Below are 21,629 nucleotides of genomic sequence, written 5' to 3'. Positions count from 1 at the left end.
AAATAAGTAGTTATTTTACAGAAATCACTTTAACTTTATACTAAATCTTTGACAAGTGTGGTTTGAAGGTAGGGACTACTGTAGTCTTTTTAAAGTTTATTTATATATGCGTCATCGAAATTTGTGACGTCAAAACATTACAATGTTGCCGCATCAACTCTGAGTTTTATTTCAGTTTGGCTTTGACCGACAAAAAATTTTAGTTTAAATAAAATAATTGAACGAAATTTTTATCAAATATAATTTATTTAAGTTAATTTAAGTTAGGGTTAAGCTACTAGGTTAGGGGGTGTCATCATCTATATGCTCAAGATAATGATTGTCCAGGGCTTATTTATAATCTTATATATTATCTTATTTATATTTCTCAGTTTTTGTCAACTTATGGAAACTGAAACTTTGCTAAAATCTGATATTAATAAACTGAATATAATAAGCTAAGTTAAGAATATATAGAAAAATTATGATTTTGTTAGATAATTTTTGCGCCTATGTATCCTGTACCAAATTATACATTTATTCCATTAAAATGTAGATTTTGCGACACAGATCAAAAGACATATATTGCATTGATTTAACATGAACATGTTTATTGTATTAGAAATTAGTAATTTCTTCATATATATTTTTTAAACTCAGAAAAAACCCAAAACCAATAAAATACATAGGTTAAATTTGTAAAAAGTGAATTGAATATTCGAATAAAAATAATCTTTGAACACAATAGTTGCAATATATTATCAGCTCTAGTGAAATTTGATTTTATAAAAATCGAATACTACCAACAGCAACCTATTGGTTAAATGTATTCGCATGGGTGTGATTTGAATGTTGTTCAGCTCCTTGTCAATAGTGTGCTCTTGTTAAAACTCTTTCTTTTGTAATCTGCCAATTTGCTGTTAAGTGTGCTGTAAATTATTTTTATTATCTCATCAATATTTCTAAGATACAACATTATTTATTGTCATTTTAATGGATACTTATATTTTTGGATGGCTTCTTTAAGTGTTTCAGAATTCCTTGAATACAACTCTACTAACAGGTCAATAAAATAGTCCCCGGTCTGACATATAGACGGCGCTACTATAATTAAATATTAATAATATTACAAATATGTTTTTTAGTTAGCCCTAACCCTCAACAGATGCGTGTATAAATTTGACAGCTGTCAGATCATGAGTTTGTGATTTATAGCATTTTGAGTGAAGCAACTTTTGTTATTGTGAAAAAAATGGATAAAAAGGAATTTCGCGCGATGATAAAATTTTGAATGTAAAAAATACATTTGAAGAAAAAAATTTGCTTGATGCCGAGTTTCCGGACACTGACCCAGGAAAATCAACAGGATTGGTATGCTAAGTTTAGATGTGGTGAAATGTGCACCGAAGACGGTGAACGCAGTGGACGCCAAAAAGAGGTTGTTACCGAAGAAAACATTTAAAAAATCCACAAAATGATTTTGAATGACCGTAAATTGAAATTGAATAAAATAGCAGACACTCTAGAGATATCAGCTGAACGTGTACACCTTATCATTCGCGAATATTTGGGTATGAGAAAGCTTTGTGTAAAAACAACGACGAGTTGATGATTTGGAGCAGTATTTGAAGATGATCAAGCGTAATAAACCCGAGTTTTTGCATCGATAAGTGGCAATGGATGAAACATGGCTCTATCATTTCACTCCGATGAGTCCAGTCGACAGTAATCCGAGTGTACTACACAGGATGAACCCGCGACAAAAATCCAAAGCGTGGGAAATAGTCGGCTGGCAAGGTTAATGGCGTCTGTATTTTGGGATGGGCATGGAATAATTTTCATTGGCTACCTTGATAAAGGAAAGACCATCAACAGCGACTATTAGATAGCTTTATTGGGCCATTTGAAGGACGAAATCGCCGACGAACGGCTGCATTTGAAGAAACAGAAAGTGCTGCTTCACCATGATAATGCACCGTGTCACAAGTCAGGGAAAACGATGGCAAAAATCCTTGAATTGGGCTTCGAATTGCTTCCTCATATACCGTATTCTCCAGATCTGGCCCCCAGCGACTCCTGTTCTCAGATATCAAAAGAATGCTCACTGGGAGGAAATTTTCGTCGAATGAATAGGTTATCGCCGAAACTAAGCCTATTTTGAAGCAAGGGACAAATGGAACTACAAAAATTGTATCGAGAACTTGGAGAGTCGCTATAATCAGTGTATCACATATCATTTGTTGACGAAAGTATATACCCTTTTTTAACAAAAAGCTTCTCCTCACCATCCCTTTTTAATCTGTTTTTTACCGAAATATTTTAATCGACTATGACGCGCTAAAGAATCACTCACGTATGATTCTTAATGTCCTTCAAGTTTCTTTTTTCCATTCTGTTATTTCTCTATTCCATCAGATTTCAATACATCAAAAGTCTGTAAGAGCGTATTATTGTATTGCGAATGTTGCTGTAATGTTTTGTACATATTATCTTTTCTATAGACTATATTACTCATCATAAAAGTAAAACGTAACAAAATTCAAATGGACTATTTATTTTCAAACTTTATTTTTCTTCTAAAGTAATTGCCCTAAGATGCTTTGATTGTTATAGTTACTTCTTATCCTTGTAGTATCATAGAATGTTATAGTGCTTCGTTAAATTGATTTTAATCTTCTCACTCGATACATAAATCCGACGTACCTAAACTAGAGGAATGAAGTGGTTTCGGAATGATATGATTTTAATTTTTAATCAAATTATTTTAAATTAAATCAACATCATGAGTTTTATATAATGCTCTGCTATTTTTTAAGTTCTGCAGTGTATTCGAATAATTAATATTATTGCGAATATTAGCTTACAACGAATGTTGTTTTTGGATTTTTACTCATGGGTCGATAAGTTTCAGGAAGGGACTTTAAGACCTTTCAGATATTCTTAAAGATTTTTCTGAAATGCCAGATATTCTTTCAAGTTTTTCAATGGGTCATTCGTATAAATATGTCACGAGTTATTTGTGCTATTTCTCTTCTTCAAATGTCATTAAAATGTTGATATTTTCGTTATCCGGTATGCCAAAAAATACCATAGAGAAGCCTTGAAGAAGAAGTTTTCAGTCGATAACAAGTTAAATTAACGTACATCAAAATCATTTTAATTTAGTACTGACATAACATTTGAATGACGCTTTATTTACAAACATATGACAAGTATTCAGGGGCCTAGGAAACTGGTATTTTATAACATATTTGACATGCATCTAAACGAGACACAATTAATAAAAGTTATTTCGTAGATGTCGGAGTGAGTTTATTTTTATAAAAATATATACGGACCAGACGGTCTACCATCAAAAAAATTCGTTTTGAGCGATATTTAAAAATAACTCCATAAAATATGGTGAAATGCCAATATCCGTTATGATTCAAATTAAAATTTTATCGAGCATGATTTTTGGTTTTTTAGATGCTTCTTAACGTTTAGTACGTATAATATTTTAATAAAATTAATATAATCAAACAATATTTTATAGGTTTTTAGTAAAGAAAAACTTAATCAATCAACATAGTATGTTAATGTTGTTATTATTAATAACAATTTATTTTTTACGATATTAACGGTAAAAGTTGTTATATTATAAAATTTATTATATTAGGATATTTCAAATTCTGGCTGTTTTAAATAACACTTTTATTTTAAAAGTCGTGAAAACCATGATATTTAAACTATGCTCCATGGTTTACTACTAATTTTTCCATTTCCTGTTATTTGAAAACATATGTACAATGAAAATAAAGTCCTTTTGCACTTATTATAATAACTTTTTTCAAAAACCGAAAGATTTGATGAATTTAACGTATAATAATAAATCATTTCGGGCGATTTTAAACATTTCGAAACTGCCCAAAAGAAAAAATTGAATATTTTAATGCCAATATAACTTAATAGGCGCAAGAGGCGTTATATAAGTTATATTTCTGTGTTGAAAATGTTATATTTTAGTGGCATCTTGATGTAACAAATTGTATTCTTTATTCCAAAACAAAATGTTCTGCTACAATTCCAATATACTAATAAAAAATAATTGCTAGTATCAACAATTTCACACTGTGAACTAGAAATGCCGAAAAAATATTCATCTTTTTGGTCGATATTTTTTTGACCGATACATCGATATATCGATATTTTTGTAAGTCGACATTTTTCCGAAAATATTTTTTAAATATATTTCTTAAACGTTACAAAAAAACCATTTATTTATTTTTGATAAACTGTTTAAATTGGTACTTAATTTTAATTATAAAATAATATCAGTTTTTTTTTCTGCAATATATCGATTTTTTTTAAATATCGAAAAGGATATATCGATATTTTTAAAATATCAGTATATCGCAATATCGATATTTTTCTTGGTGGCCGACGCTCCTACTTTGAACAGCTAAATTATTTGTATTCTGATAGTTGATATAAAATATTATTTACATGGTTAAATTTAGGTTAATAGATAATTTTAATAGTGATAATTACCTCAATAAAACACATGAGATGATTGTTAATACCGGCTTGATGTAGACCATCATGAAGTAAACTTCCAATTCTTTATATTTGAATGCATTCCTTAACATTCTTCTGCTATCTCATAAAGATTTAAACCCAACTTGCATATTTCCAAGAGTGTACAGTTATTAAGTGAATTTGCTCGGAATTCTAGATATTAATCTATTAGAGAACAGCCAAATATTAGAAATTATTCACTACTACAACATAACGTCCCTTTAAATTAACTATCTTTATTATAAATCTCCTTCTTTATCCGTTCATTACTCTTAATTATTGTTTTATAATAATACATCAATAGGTCTCCGGACTAACGACATTTTTTGAAATTAGACCTTACTCATCATCATACTGAGTGATACATTCGTTTCAAGGCCCTTTTAATCTTCTTTAATCTAATTTCTTTGGTACACTTTTATTGCTGAATGTTATGTATTTATTATCAATAGTCCCGTCATTATATGGAGAGCACACCGAGAAAAGATTAATTAGAAGCATAATTAATTCAATTTAACCATCGTATTCATCGACTTGTTGCATATAAATTCTCTTGGTAAATCGTATCGTCTACGTTTTCTTATGTTTTATATGTTTTTTGTTGATCTCCGACAAAAAATACGAATCTGGGTCATCAGGACGTTTAGCATCATGGGTGTTGGTATGACTGCGTTTAAACGCAGCATGCCGTAAGAGTTAATTTCTGTGGTATAGTGTTTCCATTCAATCAAAAATGTTCTTTTTTATTCTTTGTTTTGAAAATAATATAAGTTATTTGACTAATTAATAGTTCTAATGACAATAAATTTTGACCCATATCATTTAAATTTTCTAGACATCATCAACTTGATGTAAAATTATATTTTATAAATAATTGAATTTTGGATACTATAAATATTTGAAATTAAGTCATATTTACATTTCATTGTCAGACTATTTTTTAAATACACTAATAGGCAATAATAATAACTAATAGAACCAATGTTTCTTTCTAGTTATTTGATAATTTATTTAATTAATTTCATATTTTCATACGTTTCTTTAAAAATCACTGAATGTGCAATAGGTATGGAAGGATATTAGCTTTTAAGCGTAAATAGTATTCAGACTATCACTAAGGAACGTAACGTGTTAGACAACCATATCAATAGACAGTGTTTTTAACAATGGAATGAGGAATTGAAAACATGTAATCATCATGTTTAAATTATCAAAAATTGTGTCACACACTGTTATATACTATTTTTCAATATTAAATAATAGAAAATAAAAATAACATACCGTATCAAGATAAAATACCTTTGGTTTAGTTTTTGTAGTTTCTAATACGTTATTCTTAATGTTGTACCACGCCAAAATAATATTTTAATATACAGAATGCAAATAAATTTATTGATTACTATACTAATACATTGAAATTACCAGTTAACATGATATTATGTTTTGTTCCAGAACTTCAACGGCAACTTTGGAGTATCCTATCAGGACCTGTCCATCTTCGAACGGTACGACCCTTTCAGCGAGCCCCTGAGCAAATCATCACCTTTAACTGACGCCTATATGCGAAAGAAACAAACTATGCACCTCCTTAAATCTGATTTCGCTATCTGTTCGGCGACAACAAAAGTAAATTTAGACGAGTCGAAACGTTCTAATTTTAACAGCGTCGTTGTCCACGCAGCCAGCGCTCCCAATCTCGTCCACATCGACTCAGTGGACCTCCAGGACACCGTCACGAACGTTTTCAGCGTGCCCAAAGATCTTAACTTCATCGGCGAGTTCAACCACCCCGTCTGCAGTGCATCAGTGGCGGCGAAAGACTGGAATCTGGCCGATATTGTTGAAAAGGATCATGCCACTGACGAAGAACGTATCTCAGAGATCGGTGATAGTGACCATAGTGAAAACACGTGTATTCTGAGTGATCCGAACCGGCTAGAGGAGGATTTAAGTGAATCTGGACACGGTACGAGTGAGAGTGTTGACGAAACCGAAGACATGGCTAACTATAAACGCGAAGGATCGTATTCTGAGGCGATGCGTAACCGCGTCGATCTCAGTGATGACGAGAATTCGTTGGTGTACAAGAAAAAACTGCCGAAATCGCCTATTGTTGATTTCGATAGACGCGTACTGAAAGCGATATCAGAACAATCGTTGCAGAGTATGATGGGCAGCACCATTAGCTTGAGAGGATCTCAAACTATCCTGGATAAACCAGAATATACTGCTTCAAAACTGGTTGATAGTAACGTAGCGGCGAGTACACCAAATCTAAACCGGTTAGAACCGGCGACTAGACGTGACCGATCCATTTATGAGGAGGAAAGAAGGAAAAGCACTTTGGACATACGCTCCACAGCCAGACTGGAAGACGAACGTAACAAGAACATACTGTTGGACGGAAGTAATGATGAAGCGGATGCAGTAGTAATGAGAAGAAAAGGTTCCATCATTAAAAGCAGTACTAGTACATCGGGAATGAGCGATATCGACGACAAGACGCTGAGAAATTCGGTGAAGAGTTTCACTGGCAGTACTAGCAGCAAAGGTAAGGATGCGTTGAAAGATTTTCTAAGGAATTTTAATTTTTCTAGACACATCCTATTAAGCAAATAAAGTGGGAGTTGCCCAAACTACCGGATGTGGCAGAAATTCTTGGCACTGTGCCCCATCTTCTGTAATATGTGACATTTCATGCAAAATATATATTTTTGGAATGAGTTGGATCGTTCCAGAAATTATTTGTCTGGTTTTGAACATTTGGAGTGATTTGATGTTGATATTGTGGACGCGCATTCCAAGAAATATAAAAATGTATTATACTATAAGATTATATTGCTTGATCAATTAGTTCAGAGAAATGAAACCTGAAAAAAACGAATTCGTAGTTGTAAAAATGAATTTCCGCAAGTTCAGTACACTTATTACTATCCTATCACTATTGTGGTCGTTCTGAAGACCTGTAAGATGCCTCTTTAAAACGGCTAACATGTTTTCGTTTGATGAAAATCCACCAAACTTTGCTGTTAATATGGATATATTTTTAACCTTCAAAAAAGGAGAAGTTTGCTTTTTAAGCACTAATCATATCATATGAGACATTATAAAAAAGTCAGAGGCAACTGTTTCTACAGCGGAGGACGCGTGTTCGATTCCCAACAGGGCACCAATTGTTTTGTTCTAGTTTTATTGGAAGATTTGTCAAAACACCGAGACCCCAGAGCCTGAAACGTTCCTTATTTTCAATAATTGTTTCTTTATTCTTTATTTTTCCTCATACGGGCTTTACTTTTACTTGGGCTATCTATTTTGATACTTAATAAAATTGCATAATTATTGAGTAATTTATTGAGTTAATATCTAACACTAAAAGGACAAAAATCAAATATTTTTAACAAAAGAATTGAACCGAATCAGTTGTCTATTTTTTTATTTTGTGAATTTTCGAGGATTTATATATTATCATATATTATTGTTATATTACTTAAAATAGTATTCGCAGTTCCATATAATGAAAATTAAGGTTCTTTAGCAGCTTCTTCGGTTTCACATGAAATTTCACCATGAGTTGGTGATATTTTTTAATTTTTCTGGTAGAAAAAAAAACAGAAGCCGTAACTGAAGATCATGTCCAAATTAATGTGTCTACAAACGTATAAAAGTACACATACAACCATTTTTAGTCCACATGTCCAGAGTGATGTCCAAGATTTAATGTATTACAGGTTTTGTGTAGTAATTCCATTTAATTAAAAATATAACTTTAGATCTCTAAATAAAAGTGAAACATTTTAGTTAGTTATATAGTACTTTTTGTTCTGGTGATGTCTATTTCTTACTCGTATTAATTAGTCAGTGACGCCAAATCGCCAATGATGTTATATGATTGAACTACATCTCCAATGATAAAACTTGAGTGTTTATTAGTGTCAAAATTATATAATTTGTCACGATTTTACGGTAACCTTTCAGTTAACTTTTAACGTTTGGTGGCCAAATTCGAGACAACTACTTCATTAAATAATCATCTAGTACCCATACGTCGAAGAAACATGAAACAAACCAATTCCTCGTCATGTATAAAACTTCTATCTTTCGCAGATTTCAATTTAGAGTTTGGAAAATTATTCCTTGCGATTTAACTCTGCTAAACATTTTCTTACAAGGTTTTGTAAGGTCGCGGGTTAATACCGATCATAAAACTATTCTCTATTTCAATTCTCATGAGAACTCACACCAAACATACCGTCTTTTATGTCACCATGGCTGCTCTACGATTATTTTCATATGTACATACACCCAAAATAAAAATAATTTGATTTTGTATTTAAAAACAACATGATAAAATTTCAATATATAACAATCTCAGAAATCTTAAAAAACAGATGGCCTACATGGTCAACATGTTTCTTTGATATATTTAGAATGTCTGCAAGTTTAACGGGATCGATTTCAGTTGGCGTCAAGAGATTTTAACAAATGTCCGAATGGCCACATTTAAGCCACGTAAGCGTATTACTCAAAAGCACTTAATTTTCCTAGATTCCCCAAGAATATTTATCAGACCACTGCTCAAATAATATTTTTACTTATATAGAGAGATTTGCTTAGAGAATATTTTTAATTTTTAATCATTTTAATCAGTCTTTGATCTCAGATTAAATGTTTTCTCTGAAAAGTATGGAAAAATGGCGATTAGCGATGACAATATTTTAAATAAAATAGACAATTCCGAACTTTCATAAAAATTGTTCATTTTTTGTTAATAAAACTGTTGTGACTTATTTACACTACCAGTGTTAACACAAATATTAAAATTTTAAGCATTCTTCTTTCCAACTGGCCTTAATAATTAAATAAGACCTCTTTATATACTAAAATATATTTTTTTTATTATCTTTCCAAAAAATTCGAGTAGAAATACGAAGAGTATGGGTAGCTGTTATGTGCTTGCATGTATTTTGATCATTGTTTCAGTTAAATATATTTATACAAAATATATTCTATTATATTTTACAATTCTACCTCATCTTTTTGGTAACACGGGGATACTATGTCGAAAGGAATATGTTTATTTAGCAAGTCATTTGGCATCGATCTGAACAAGTGGTAATCACAAAGAGTTGTATCTGGTGAGTACATACAAATATTGCAGCATATGGTCGAGTATTGTTACTCATTATGTCTGGTCTTTTTTACAAGAATACGTCATTTAATTTGTTCGATTGACGTCGGTATCTATCTGCAGTAATAGTTTTATATAGTTTTACTAACCCATAGTACACCGCACCTTGTCGATTCCAATATTTACACAAGACTTTGTTTTGTCATGCATATTCTGCTTTTCATCGCCAATCACAATACGCCACAAAAAACTTTTGCCTGGCAAGCAAGGAAACCGCAGTGTTGAAACAATTCGAAAATACATTCTCAGTCAATTCGTGTGATATTTTCCTCCGATTGTATCTTTCCCATCACTAGTAAGCAACTAGAAACAGTTGATTCATTGACTTCGGACATTTTTAATCCTCTAGGCCGTTCTTTGTCATTAACGTCAAAATCGTTGAAATCAAAAATTGCAATTGAGATGAGACTTGATGGGCTTCGGCAGCAGATTTCTTCAAACAACAAAAGTAATGATATTTTGAGTGTTCCATTATTAGCGTCGGTATACACTGAATAACTTAGCTTAGCTTAGCTTAATAATACTGTATGGAAAACTGTTTATGTAGAGCAATATCAAAACTAGTGAATTTAATAGTTCAATTATGTTTACATAGATACTTCGCATTATTACCATTAGATATGGTAATCAAAGCACGTCCTAGCATATCATTTTTTATTGATTTGTTCCTAATATTTCTATCAACCGGAATTTTCTCTATTTCAAGACTGTTTATTAAACTTTTTAATGAATCTTGTTTAGTAAAAGACTGTTTAATGGATATACCATACACATACACATATTTAAAGTGTAATCTAATAGCTAAATTAGTGATGCAGATCAAAATTGCAGTAATTTAAAAGGTCTGAGCAAGAGAACTATTTTCGTCTTAAATGCGGAACTTTGCGAGCATAAAACATAACATATTATTAGAAAGGCATTTTAATAGCCTACGATACGATTATAAACCCCAAGTGGGTAATTTTAAAATACGACTTATAATCACACGTAGAAATTAAAAAGACTTGCAGTTTTAGTACATACAGGTTCATGCCGCAAGAAACACGATGTTTCCTTGTCAATATATTGAAGAAAAAACCTAAAGTCTGAGCAATGCGTTATTGTTTTTAAATAAATTTGATTTTTCGAGTTTTTAAAACTATAAGAAGTTAATTTTCAGATCCTATAATAAATATTTAGTCTTACACATAATTGACCGATGCATATGATTTTTGGTTAAAACTAGTCTTCAAGTATTAAATGTCAAAATATTATGTCAGTCTACTTATCATTTTACATATAATAGTGGTTTGTAGTAAAATACTTTAAATAGTTTCAAAACAATCTGTAAAATAGTTTCTGTTGATTAAATATTGTTTTTCTGGTGGGGTAAATATTGTAAAATATTAGCAGGGGCGTGTTAGGTGTTACTGAGATTCTATACCATGAAAATCAATTATTATTACCGGATATGCCTAATTTAAATGCGGCTGTACACACACCAACGATGCTGAACGATCTAGCCGTCCAAAAAAGGTTCAATTATGTCTAAGCAGTAAAAATCTTAGCAAACATAATATAGAAATATAAAGTGAAGTTGTTGAATAAAGTTGCGTGAGATAGTTAGAGAATGAATGATAGTGTGTTTACAATTTAAGGGGTATTCTAGCCTAGATACATGAATTTTAGGGTTTTTTTTCAAGAGAAGTAATAAAAAACAATACTTTTACTATTAAATTTTTACCGAGCTTTTATTAATGTTTAAGGAATACACAAAAGTAAAAAATTAAAAATCTATACAATATTACAAGTGTACGACTACAAAAATGCAAAATCTACGCTTCAACAAATTTTGTCAAACTTGAGATATAATGTCAGTAAAAATCGCCTCGAACTCGATATCATGTCTTAAAGTACTTTACATACATTGGGCCTTCCGCTATTAAAAAAAGGCATTTTTCGAACTTCTCTCTTTCAAACGATTCATTGAAGCATTAAAATCCCAATTTCAATTGTGTGAATTTCAGCATATCAATGAATTAAGAGATCCATTATTATTTTCAGTTTCTGAAAGTAAAAATCAAGTCAATAAGATCTCAGACGACAAGCTCTCCTAGACCCCCGCAATTGTCTTTTGTTCGATCCTTTCCGGTCAAGCCGGTTTAGATGCCGGAACGCTCAGCAGGTAACAAGTCAATTGAAAAGTCTTCGGCCTGCTGGCACATAAATGGCGCTACTAGAATTAAATCCATATGTTTTTAATTTAGCCCTAACCCTCAAAAGATGCGTGTATATATTTGACAGCTGTCGGATCATTAGTTTGTGAATTATAGCATTTTGAATGAAGCAACTTTTGTTATTGTGAAAAAAATGGATAAAAAGGAATTTCGTGTATTGATTAAATATTGCTTTTTGAAGGGAAAAAATACGGTTGAAGCAAAAACTTGGCTTGATGCCGAGTTTCCGGACATTGCCCCAGAAAAATCAACCATCAAAGATTATTGTGCTAAGTTTAGACGTGGTGAAATGAGCATCGAACCGAAGTGGACGCCCAAAAGAGCTTGTTACCGATGAAAACATTAAGGATTCCACAAAATGATTTTGAATGACTTGAATTTGAGTTCAATGAAATAGCAACAGACACTCTAAAGCTATCAACTCAACGTGTATATCATATCATTCACGGATATTTGGGTATGAAAAAGCCCTGTGCAAAGTGGTTGCCGCGCGAGCTCAGCTCACACGAGTTAATGATTGGGAGCAGTGTTTGAAGATGATCAAGCGTAATAAACCCGAGTTTTTGCGTGGATATGTGACAATGGATGAAACATGGCACCAACCGAGTGGACTACACGTGATGAACTCGCTCCAAAGCGTGGGAAAACGCAATAGTCGGCTGGCAAGGTTATGACGTCTGTGTTTTGGAATGCGCATGGAATAATTTTCATTGACTACCTTGAAAAAGGAAGGACCATTAACAGCGAGTATTACATAGCGTTCTTGGGCCGTTTGAAGGACGAAATCGTCGAAAACGACCGCATTTGGAGAAAAAGAAAGTGCTATTTCATCAAGACAATGCACCGTGTCACAAGTCAGTGAAAACGATGGCAAAAATCCGTGAATGGGGCTTCGAATTGTTTCCTTATCCACCGTATTCTCCAGATCTGGCTCCCAGCGACTATTTCTTGCTCTCAGATTTCTAAAGAATGCTCGCTGGGAAGAAATTTTCGTCGGTGATCGCCGAGACTGAGGCTTATTTTGAAGCAAAGGACAAATCGTACTACAAAAATGGTATCAAAAATGTTGAGGGTCGCTATAATCAGTGTATCACCCTTGAAGGGTATTATGTTGAATAAAAAAACTAATTTTGCAAAAAAATGTATTTTACTATGGTAGGCCGGAGACTTTTCAATTGACCTGTTACTGTTCAATTGACCAATAAGTCAGCTGGTACAGGCCATTAAAACAAACCGAAGTCAAATTCAATTTATAATAAATAATGTTTATTTTAAATCGAAATTATATAAAAGTCTCGTTGTAATTCTTCTTCTTTCATTTAAAAGTTTGCGTAATGGGACATTACCAACAACAAATAGCTCCAAATTATTAATTGTTGCTATGTTACATAATCCATTATTAAATAAATAATATAATATACCATGGATAATGTTTTTGTTGATTTTATAATATTGATTCAAATTGACATTTTAACTGAAATAATCGTCTACTGAACAATGTCTATTCTACCATGTTAACATTTAAGTACTATACAAATATTTCATTTTTACACAATCGTAATATACCAAGAACTAAGAATTAGGTCATAGCACGTTTTTCAATCAATTATCTAAATGATTTGTTGCTAACAAAAACTATTTCTACATTTAGATAGGTAATTGTTTTAAAATTGTTAACATGCTTTACAATTTATTTTGTGGTTTATATATTCAATAAATCTAAATACTTCGAAATCCTTTGATATTATCTATTAATAAATATTTTATACATTTTCTTGTCAAATAATTTTATTTTCTCTTCTTTGCAGGAGTTACATTTTCACCGGTTGTAGCTGAGGTAAACTGGGGCGATGATGCCAGCGTATCTACAATTAGTCCAGAACGCGAATCATCATATTCCCTTGGTTCTTCTTCGCCGGAGCCCATCCGCAGTCCGCCACCGCAGAAAATTGTCAAACCCAGAGCACGTTATGCGCGTTCTCAATCGAGACGCAGTGCATCTCAACCCGAGCTCAGCGACACGGACTGCAACATCTACAAGAAAGAATTCATCGATAACTTGAACAATCTGCGACACCAAGACATCGAAATGAGCAAGAGCCAGCCAGACATGTCTAAATTAAAGCGTAGAGGTAAGCGAGGTAACGGGACCTAAGGCTAAAACTCCTCTTAGTAGTTGATAGTTGGGTGTTCAAATTAACCTCTGCCGTATTTCTAGCAGCTTTTCATTTTTCTCCCCGACGTAATTAATGTTAATTGCACGGATGACTAGATCGACTTTAGACGCCGACGCGATCTATTAAAGTAACTGTTTGTAATTTCTGTCGTTTCCAGGCTCTCAGATGCTCAAAAAGGACAAAGACGGATGTATGGTCAAAGCGTATGTAGACGGAGATGGTATCCAGTACAAACACACCCATTTAGACGTCAAAACCGTTAGTCAAAGCAGCGTAAATAATGACATATCAGGAAGCTCTGGTAAGATATCTTCATAATTCTCCACGAATAGGTAAACATTAAAGTTTCAATCCAGTAAATAAATTAATGTAGCACGTAACATGGCATCTACTGTAAAAATATAGGAAATATGTATAGAACAAAAAAATAATTGAAAGAATAAACGAAAACAATGCACCATTATATTTTTTAAATTAATTGCATATTACATTAGGTATGCTTAGTAGAATCTTAATTTATTACTATTGTTCACTTGTACTTGCATTGTATACACGCTAAATAAGTGTGGGATAAATACATCATAAGTATTTCCTAAATTAAAATTAAGTTAATTTCATTAAAAAAATTACGTCAGTTAAGATTTTACTTGTTTCTACTTTGTCAAGAACTTTTCCGCACTGTACATGTTCATCGGGTTTGATTTTAAGGTGAAATCTTGGATCTCTTCGTGTATCCAGTTGATTTCGCGATCATCGTGAAACTCTTCGTTGGTTAGTTAGCGAGAAGCAATGGAAATTATCCGAATAATTTGGCATTGGTTTTGGCATTGTTAGATTATAAATTGGTTTGATGTTTTAGTGCAACGCCATATTTGAAGTCCAAATAGGCTTTATAAGAGACTGATAAACCAATCCATTTGATTCTAATTAATTTAATTCTGAGTAATCTTCTAACTAACCAGTGAATTGTTCACTCTGTTTTTGTCTATCGTGATGTTTTCACTTTATCAAAAGAAATGCCGAGGTATTTCACTTGAGCAATCGGCCATCCATTAAGTGATGTTAGGTTTTTATCACTTGCAAAATTGACATGAACAGATTTGGCGCTCTTAAGTTGCATTTTGCAGTCTCTAGTTCTTTTGTGGACCTTGTTGACTACCGTTGGTACCTTTTCTATTGCCCTGTGTAGAGATATGCCTTTAGCCATAATGACTATATCGCCGGCAAATGTTCTAAGGACCGCTTCGTTTGTTATTGAGATATCAGCAGTGTAGAGAAATACATGCATGATCCGAAGACCTACCTTGCGAAACTCCGAAATACGTTTAAGTGTAAATATATCCCCTGATGCGAAAATTTCTTTGGAAAAGATATGTTTCCAGCAGTAGACAGTCATTCCGCGGTGGCAATTTGCTCATTTTATTTGTTTGTGAGACATCCAGGATTATTGGGTAATACTATTTTTCTTGACTTTTCAATAATCGCAGTTACTCCATGTACTGGTCTTATACTTTTAAACGAATTAAACGAAACTAAAAATATATTGTTGAAAAATTTGTTTTATTTTTCTGTATAATTTCGTTCTGTTTCTTTTCGTAATACCTTTATTCCGATTAATTTATGAATCTTATCATTGTAGTCCTTTTCTTCCTTACTAAATGATGAAAATAACGAAAATTGTTCTTAATCAATTTTGTATGATAAACGCCATGAAGTCAATCAATATCTAATATTGATGCAAAAAAAATAATATGATCAAAAGAACAAAAGAAAAGCAAACTATGAATGCTATTTCTAAAATTTGAACGATAGTGGCTTCGGTGCAGAACATAGATGTAGAAAAAGAAAAACCATAAAATATTTAATAAAAACAAAAACACGTTGGTAGAACAAATTAAACCAAATTAAAATGACAAAAAAGAGCGAAAACCCACTAACCTAAATCGTCAAAATCATAGATAAATAATAAATTAACTAAAAAAGCATTATTAAAATGATATAGATATTTTTGACTATATGGTGAATTAACTTAAATTATAAGTACTAATTATTTTAAAATTTAAGTATATTTTTAATTTATTTTTTAAGTATTATATTGATGTTAATTTTTCCTCTGTGTAAATTAACACTATTGTTTTATTTAAGTCTGTTTATTTTGATTTCTTTAAATAATGAACTGTGTTTATATACAGTTAGTGTATTGGGTTATTCAATAAGTTTTGTGATTGAATAAAAAAAAAGAACCACTTGAAATACAATTTCATCCCTGATCAGAGAATATGACACATATACAGTTATATGCTATTACCTTTAATTTGAAGAAAATGATGGTTGCTGCAGCAATGCTTACTCATTTCTTCTACAAACTACTATGATTTTTTAAATCAAACTTGTTCAAAAGTTAACAACAATAGAGTTTATTATTTTACTAATTTAGAGTTAATTCAGTCTTTAGCCTTTTGTTTTGGTTCGAGAATGATGAGTAGAGCTCATGTATGGTTGAATTATTATCATTGAATTAGTTATTATGAATTGACGAAAAACGTTTTCAAACGATTTTAAAATTATGTTATCATTTAAAAGATAATTGTAGAACCCAATACTTACAAATTTCGCTTACACTATTTAATGATGCTCAGGAGTTGTCATGTCATGTTTTATGTTTCAATAATCAACCAAAAAATCAAAATAAAATAAATTAAACAAAGAATCTCACATCCTTCTCATGTTTTACCTAGTGAAGTAACATTACTGATAATTTACCATTATGTTATTTGTAGGAACAATTTCAGATTATTTTAGTAATATCTAAAAGGGTGTGTGTGCCTAACATATCATTTTATTTCTCCAGACTACCTTACAAAGTATTTAGTAAATTAAAGTGGCTAGAAAGCGGAATAGCAGACAACAACAGTAATTATCTTAGCCATCAAAGATTCGCAACTAAAATTATGCTGCTTTCACGAGAACAATAAAGGCCGACAGACACTAAAGTTACAGCAACGCTTAGTCTGATAATTAGCTTAACAGATAAAGATAACGTCTAGATTACTTATTAAAGGATAAGTGTAATAAATTAACGTTGTTTCTCATTACGTTTCAATTTATATTAAAATGGTTTAATTTTTAATTGTACTATTGCGATCAAGAAATACTAAATGCTAATACTACCTAACACCATTCCAAATTGACAACAAAGAATGTTCTTTAAGTATATACTTCGCTTTGGTGAGGGTATTCGTCTCAAAAATCATTTTTTGTCCTCTATTTATCTGTTTCTATTTATTGATGAGAGTAACAGGCTGCATTTAAGTTTTTATATAACATGGGCAATCTAATATTCTATATTTTTGATATATATTTTTTTATAAAATCTTTATTAGATATGCTTAGTACAATCTTAATTATAAATTAATTTATCACTACATTTCATTTGTATTTGGACTAATTCACAAGCAAGACGAGTGAGAGATAAATAAATACATCAATATATATATATATATATATATATATATATATATATATATATATATATATATATATATATATATATATATATATATATATATATATGGCTCAATTATAAAATTACAATAACTTAAGCTATAGTTTACACTAAATTCGTATGGTTTGGTTCTCTTCAATTTGTATTGCGCGTTGTCCAGTAGTTGCATTGGTTCCACGTTAGTATGATTTAGTAATCTTCTTTCATGTTTTAAGGCGAAATCTTGGATAACTGCCCATATCCATTAGATTTCCAGGTCATCGTGCAGTTCTTCGTTGGTTACGTAACGATAAGCATTGGTAATTAATCCAAGAATTCTTTTTTGACAGCGTTGGATGACTAGTTTATTTGAATTTTTAGTTGCAACCCCATATTTGCACCACATAGGACCCAACTGGCTTTATGATTGTCTAATAAATCAATCTGTTTGATTTTAGATCAAGTTGAGAGTATCTTCTAACTAACCAGTGAACTTCATCAAAAGAGATGCCGTGGAATTTCACTTGAGGAATCGGCCATCCATTAAGTGATATTAGGTTCTTATCACTTCACCGCAACGCAAAATTGACATGAACAGATTTGGCGCTCTTAAGTCGCATTTTGCAGTCTCTAGTCCTGTGTAGAGATATGCCTTTAGCCATAATGACTATGTCGCCGGCAAATGTTCTAAGGACCGTTTCGTTTGCTATTGAGATATCAGCAGTGTAGAGAAATACATGCATGATCCGAAGACCTACCTTGCGAAACTTCGAAATAGGTTTAAATGTAAATATATCCCCTGATGCGAAAATTTCTTTGGAAAAGATATGTTTCCAGCAGTAGACAGTCATTCCGCGATAGCAATTTGCTCATTTTGCTTGTTTGTGAGACATCCAGGATTATTGCAGGGTAATACTATTTTTCTTGACTTTTCAATAATCGCAGTTACTCTATGTACTAGTCTTATAATTTCGTTCTGTTTCTTTTCATAATACCTTTATTCCGATTAATTTATGAATCTTATCATTGTAGTCGTTTTCTTCCTTACTGAATGATGAAAATAACGAAAATTGTTCTTAAAAAATGAAAGATTTTTTGAGGTGTGAGAAGATCCAAACTTCAAAGGGACGTAAATCTCATAAATTAGCTGGATGTAGAAAAAGTTGGACAGATAATTAAATGTTTTTAACGACGATTTTTAAAAATATATGACTTGGCGCATCATCTTAATGAAGAATATGTTCTGTAGACATAGTATTTTTTTCTGAATTATTGCATCGAATTGATCCAATAGATTATATTATTATTATTATTATTATTTTTGATATATATTTTTTGATATAATCTTTATTAGATATGCTTAGTACAATCTTAATTATAAATTAATTTATTACTACATTTCATTTGTATTTGGACTAATTCACAAGCAAGACGAGTGAGAGATAAATAAATACATCAATATATATATTGCTCAATTATAAAATTACAATAACTTAAGCTATAGTTTACACTAAATTCGTATGGTTTGGTTCTCTTCAATTTGTATTGCGCGTTGTCCAGTAGTTGCATTGGTTCCACGTTAGTATGATTTAGTAATCTTCTTTCATGTTTTAAGGCGAAATCTTGGATAACTGCCCATATCCATTAGATTTCCAGGTCATCGTGCAGTTCTTCGTTGGTTACGTAACGATAAGCATTGGTAATTAATCCAAGAATTCTTTTTTGACAGCGTTGGATGACTAGTTTATTTGAATTTTTAGTTGCAACCCCATATTTGCACCACATAGGACCCAACTGGCTTTATGATTGTCTAATAAATCAATCTGATTTTAGATCAAGTTGAGAGTATCTTCCGACTAACCAGTATAGTTGTTTTATTTTGGTTTTAATGTGTTTTCCTTCTTGTCTAACATGATGTTTCCAATTTAATCTACCGTCAAGATGGATGCCAAGGTATTTAGCTGATTTTGCTTGAGGAATCGGGAATCCATTGAGTGATATAATTAGGTTTTTATTATTTCGCCGCAACGCAAAATTAACATGAATAGGTTTGGAGCTATTAAGTTGAATTTTCCAATCTTTTGTCCATTTGTGGATTTTTTTAACTGCCACTTGTACTTTTTCTACTGCCCTACGCAGAGGTATATCGTTTGCCATAATAATTGTGTCGTCAGCAAAGGTTCCAAGTAGTGTTTATTTTGTTGTTGGGATGTCAGCAGTGTAGAGCAGATACAGGAGAGGTCAAGAGACGCTGCTTTGTGCAACTCCAGCCGAAATGGTTTTAAATGTCGAGAACGCCATTTCGTGCGAGACTCTACATTTTCTTCCGAAAAGATATGACTCCAGCAGTTGACAATAGTTACGCAGTAACAATTTGCTCATCTTACAGATTAATCTCAAATGCCCAACGCGATCAAACGCTTGTGAGACATTCAGGAATATTGCAGGGTAATATTTCTTTTCCTCAAACGCTTTTTCATCGTTGCGTCGAACTCATTCATTTCGACCATTTTTAATTTACGCTATTTTTGATATATGATGATTACTCTGTCTGGTCTGGTATAGTTATACCATTATACATGAACTTACCTTGATTTTAAAGTTTATCTAATTATAGATAGAACGTAAAAATATAGAAGTATAGAGAGAGAATAGAGAGTAAAAATATTGTTTAATTTAAAATGATATCAACAATGTTGGCATTTATGGTAATTATTTCTGTTGCTGTTTCACCCAATTATTAAGGTTTAAAATGTCGAATTACCTGATGGAATCGTAATTACCATAGATATTCAGACGATTAATGTTTTCCTTGTATGTATTTGTTGTGTTTGAAGAAAAAAATATATGCCGAGAAAATATAAACAAATAAAACTCGCACAATGTCAATCAAATAACACTACTCAATATCACATTCAAATACGGATATATTCTCACTAATAAAATCTAGTTTTTGATGGGAATATTATAACAGCGACAATTTACGGTATCATGAAAATGCACTTTACCAAATATAAACATAAACATTTTTTTTTGTTGCAGATTTCAAACAAAACAAGAGTAGCGCGGGCGGCAAAAATAGTCTCTCGTCCAAGTTCCCCTTCCACTTCGGCAGCGGTCCGCATGGCGGACACGAAGACAACAGACAGTCGCATGTCAGACAGTCGAGCGGCGCGAAACAAACGAACATCTCGAGCATGGACGAGGGCGAGACGAGCCCGCGGTCGCGAAAGTCGAAAAACCGAACGGGACTGGGGGGTTTCCTCCAGCGGTTGGCCAGTTTCCGGTTAGGGGTGAAAAAGGGACAGGAGAAGGTGAAGAGGAAGACCCAGAGCCCCGTCGCCACATCTGGTGAGTACGACAGATTTGATTTTTGTGAGGGGTGGCGAGGACGATTTGCGACGCCAAAGTGAACAGCATGTGAGGCGGAAAACGGTCGTTAGAAATTGGAATGAGCGGAAGTGTACGCGGGAATTTCGTCGGGCGATTTATTAATTTTGTTCGTCGTATGCCGTACACGATGGATCCTATTTCTTTATTTAAATTTCGTATCGTTTACTGTACTTGGACTACGTGCGTGTGACATATCAACCGACTTATTGGCGTCATATTTAGTATACGCTGTTTTTTCTGTCTTAAATATCACGCTAGAACAATTTTAAAACATGCGAAGTTTTTATCAATCTCCTATAAATATTGTTAATTACACCAACGCTTTAGCTATGCACTTAAAAATGCATAAAACAATATTTAGTTGGTATTATTTATTATGCAATTTTACTATTATAACATTCGAACGCTTTTTGAATTCACAATTATTTTAATTACTATGTCATCAACAAGTAACTGGAAATACAATAATACTGTTCATTGTTATTTTGCAACAACATAAGTATAACAACCAAGTTTTGTCATAGAGTCAATTTCAATTTAGTTCAACCTGAAAACATCTTGTCGAATACATTTATCGATGCAAGTAAAATAACTTATCATAGATATATTTAATTCAGGGGCAAGCATAGTTCTCA

At 32.2% G+C, this 21,629-nt stretch overlaps 1 protein-coding gene across 3 annotated transcripts in view; it reads left to right on the top strand.

Moving 5' to 3' along the window:
• The window catches only part of LOC143195499 (uncharacterized), a 186,863-nt gene that overhangs the window by 96,099 nt on the left and 69,135 nt on the right, over nt 1–21,629 (top strand). For all 3 annotated transcript variants that reach the window (XR_013005547.1, XR_013005548.1, XM_076402717.1), the window contains exons 6-9: nt 5,989–7,087; nt 13,749–14,072; nt 14,275–14,418; nt 20,644–20,952. Coding sequence is in view for 1 of the 3 variants with exons in the window: in XM_076402717.1 (XP_076258832.1) it covers nt 5,989–7,087; nt 13,749–14,072; nt 14,275–14,418; nt 20,644–20,952 (1,876 nt within the window). In the remaining 2 variants the exon portion in view is untranslated. The remainder of the gene's footprint in view (nt 1–5,988; nt 7,088–13,748; nt 14,073–14,274; nt 14,419–20,643; nt 20,953–21,629) is intronic.

The sequence above is a fragment of the Rhynchophorus ferrugineus genome, unplaced genomic scaffold, assembly GCF_030347505.1.
Source record: "Rhynchophorus ferrugineus isolate W39M unplaced genomic scaffold, kcgeb_rfMv2 rfM4, whole genome shotgun sequence".
NCBI lineage: Eukaryota > Metazoa > Arthropoda > Insecta > Coleoptera > Curculionidae > Rhynchophorus > Rhynchophorus ferrugineus.
The sequence above is the reverse complement of the archived record's forward strand: the minus strand, read 5'-3'. Positions and strand labels throughout refer to the sequence as shown.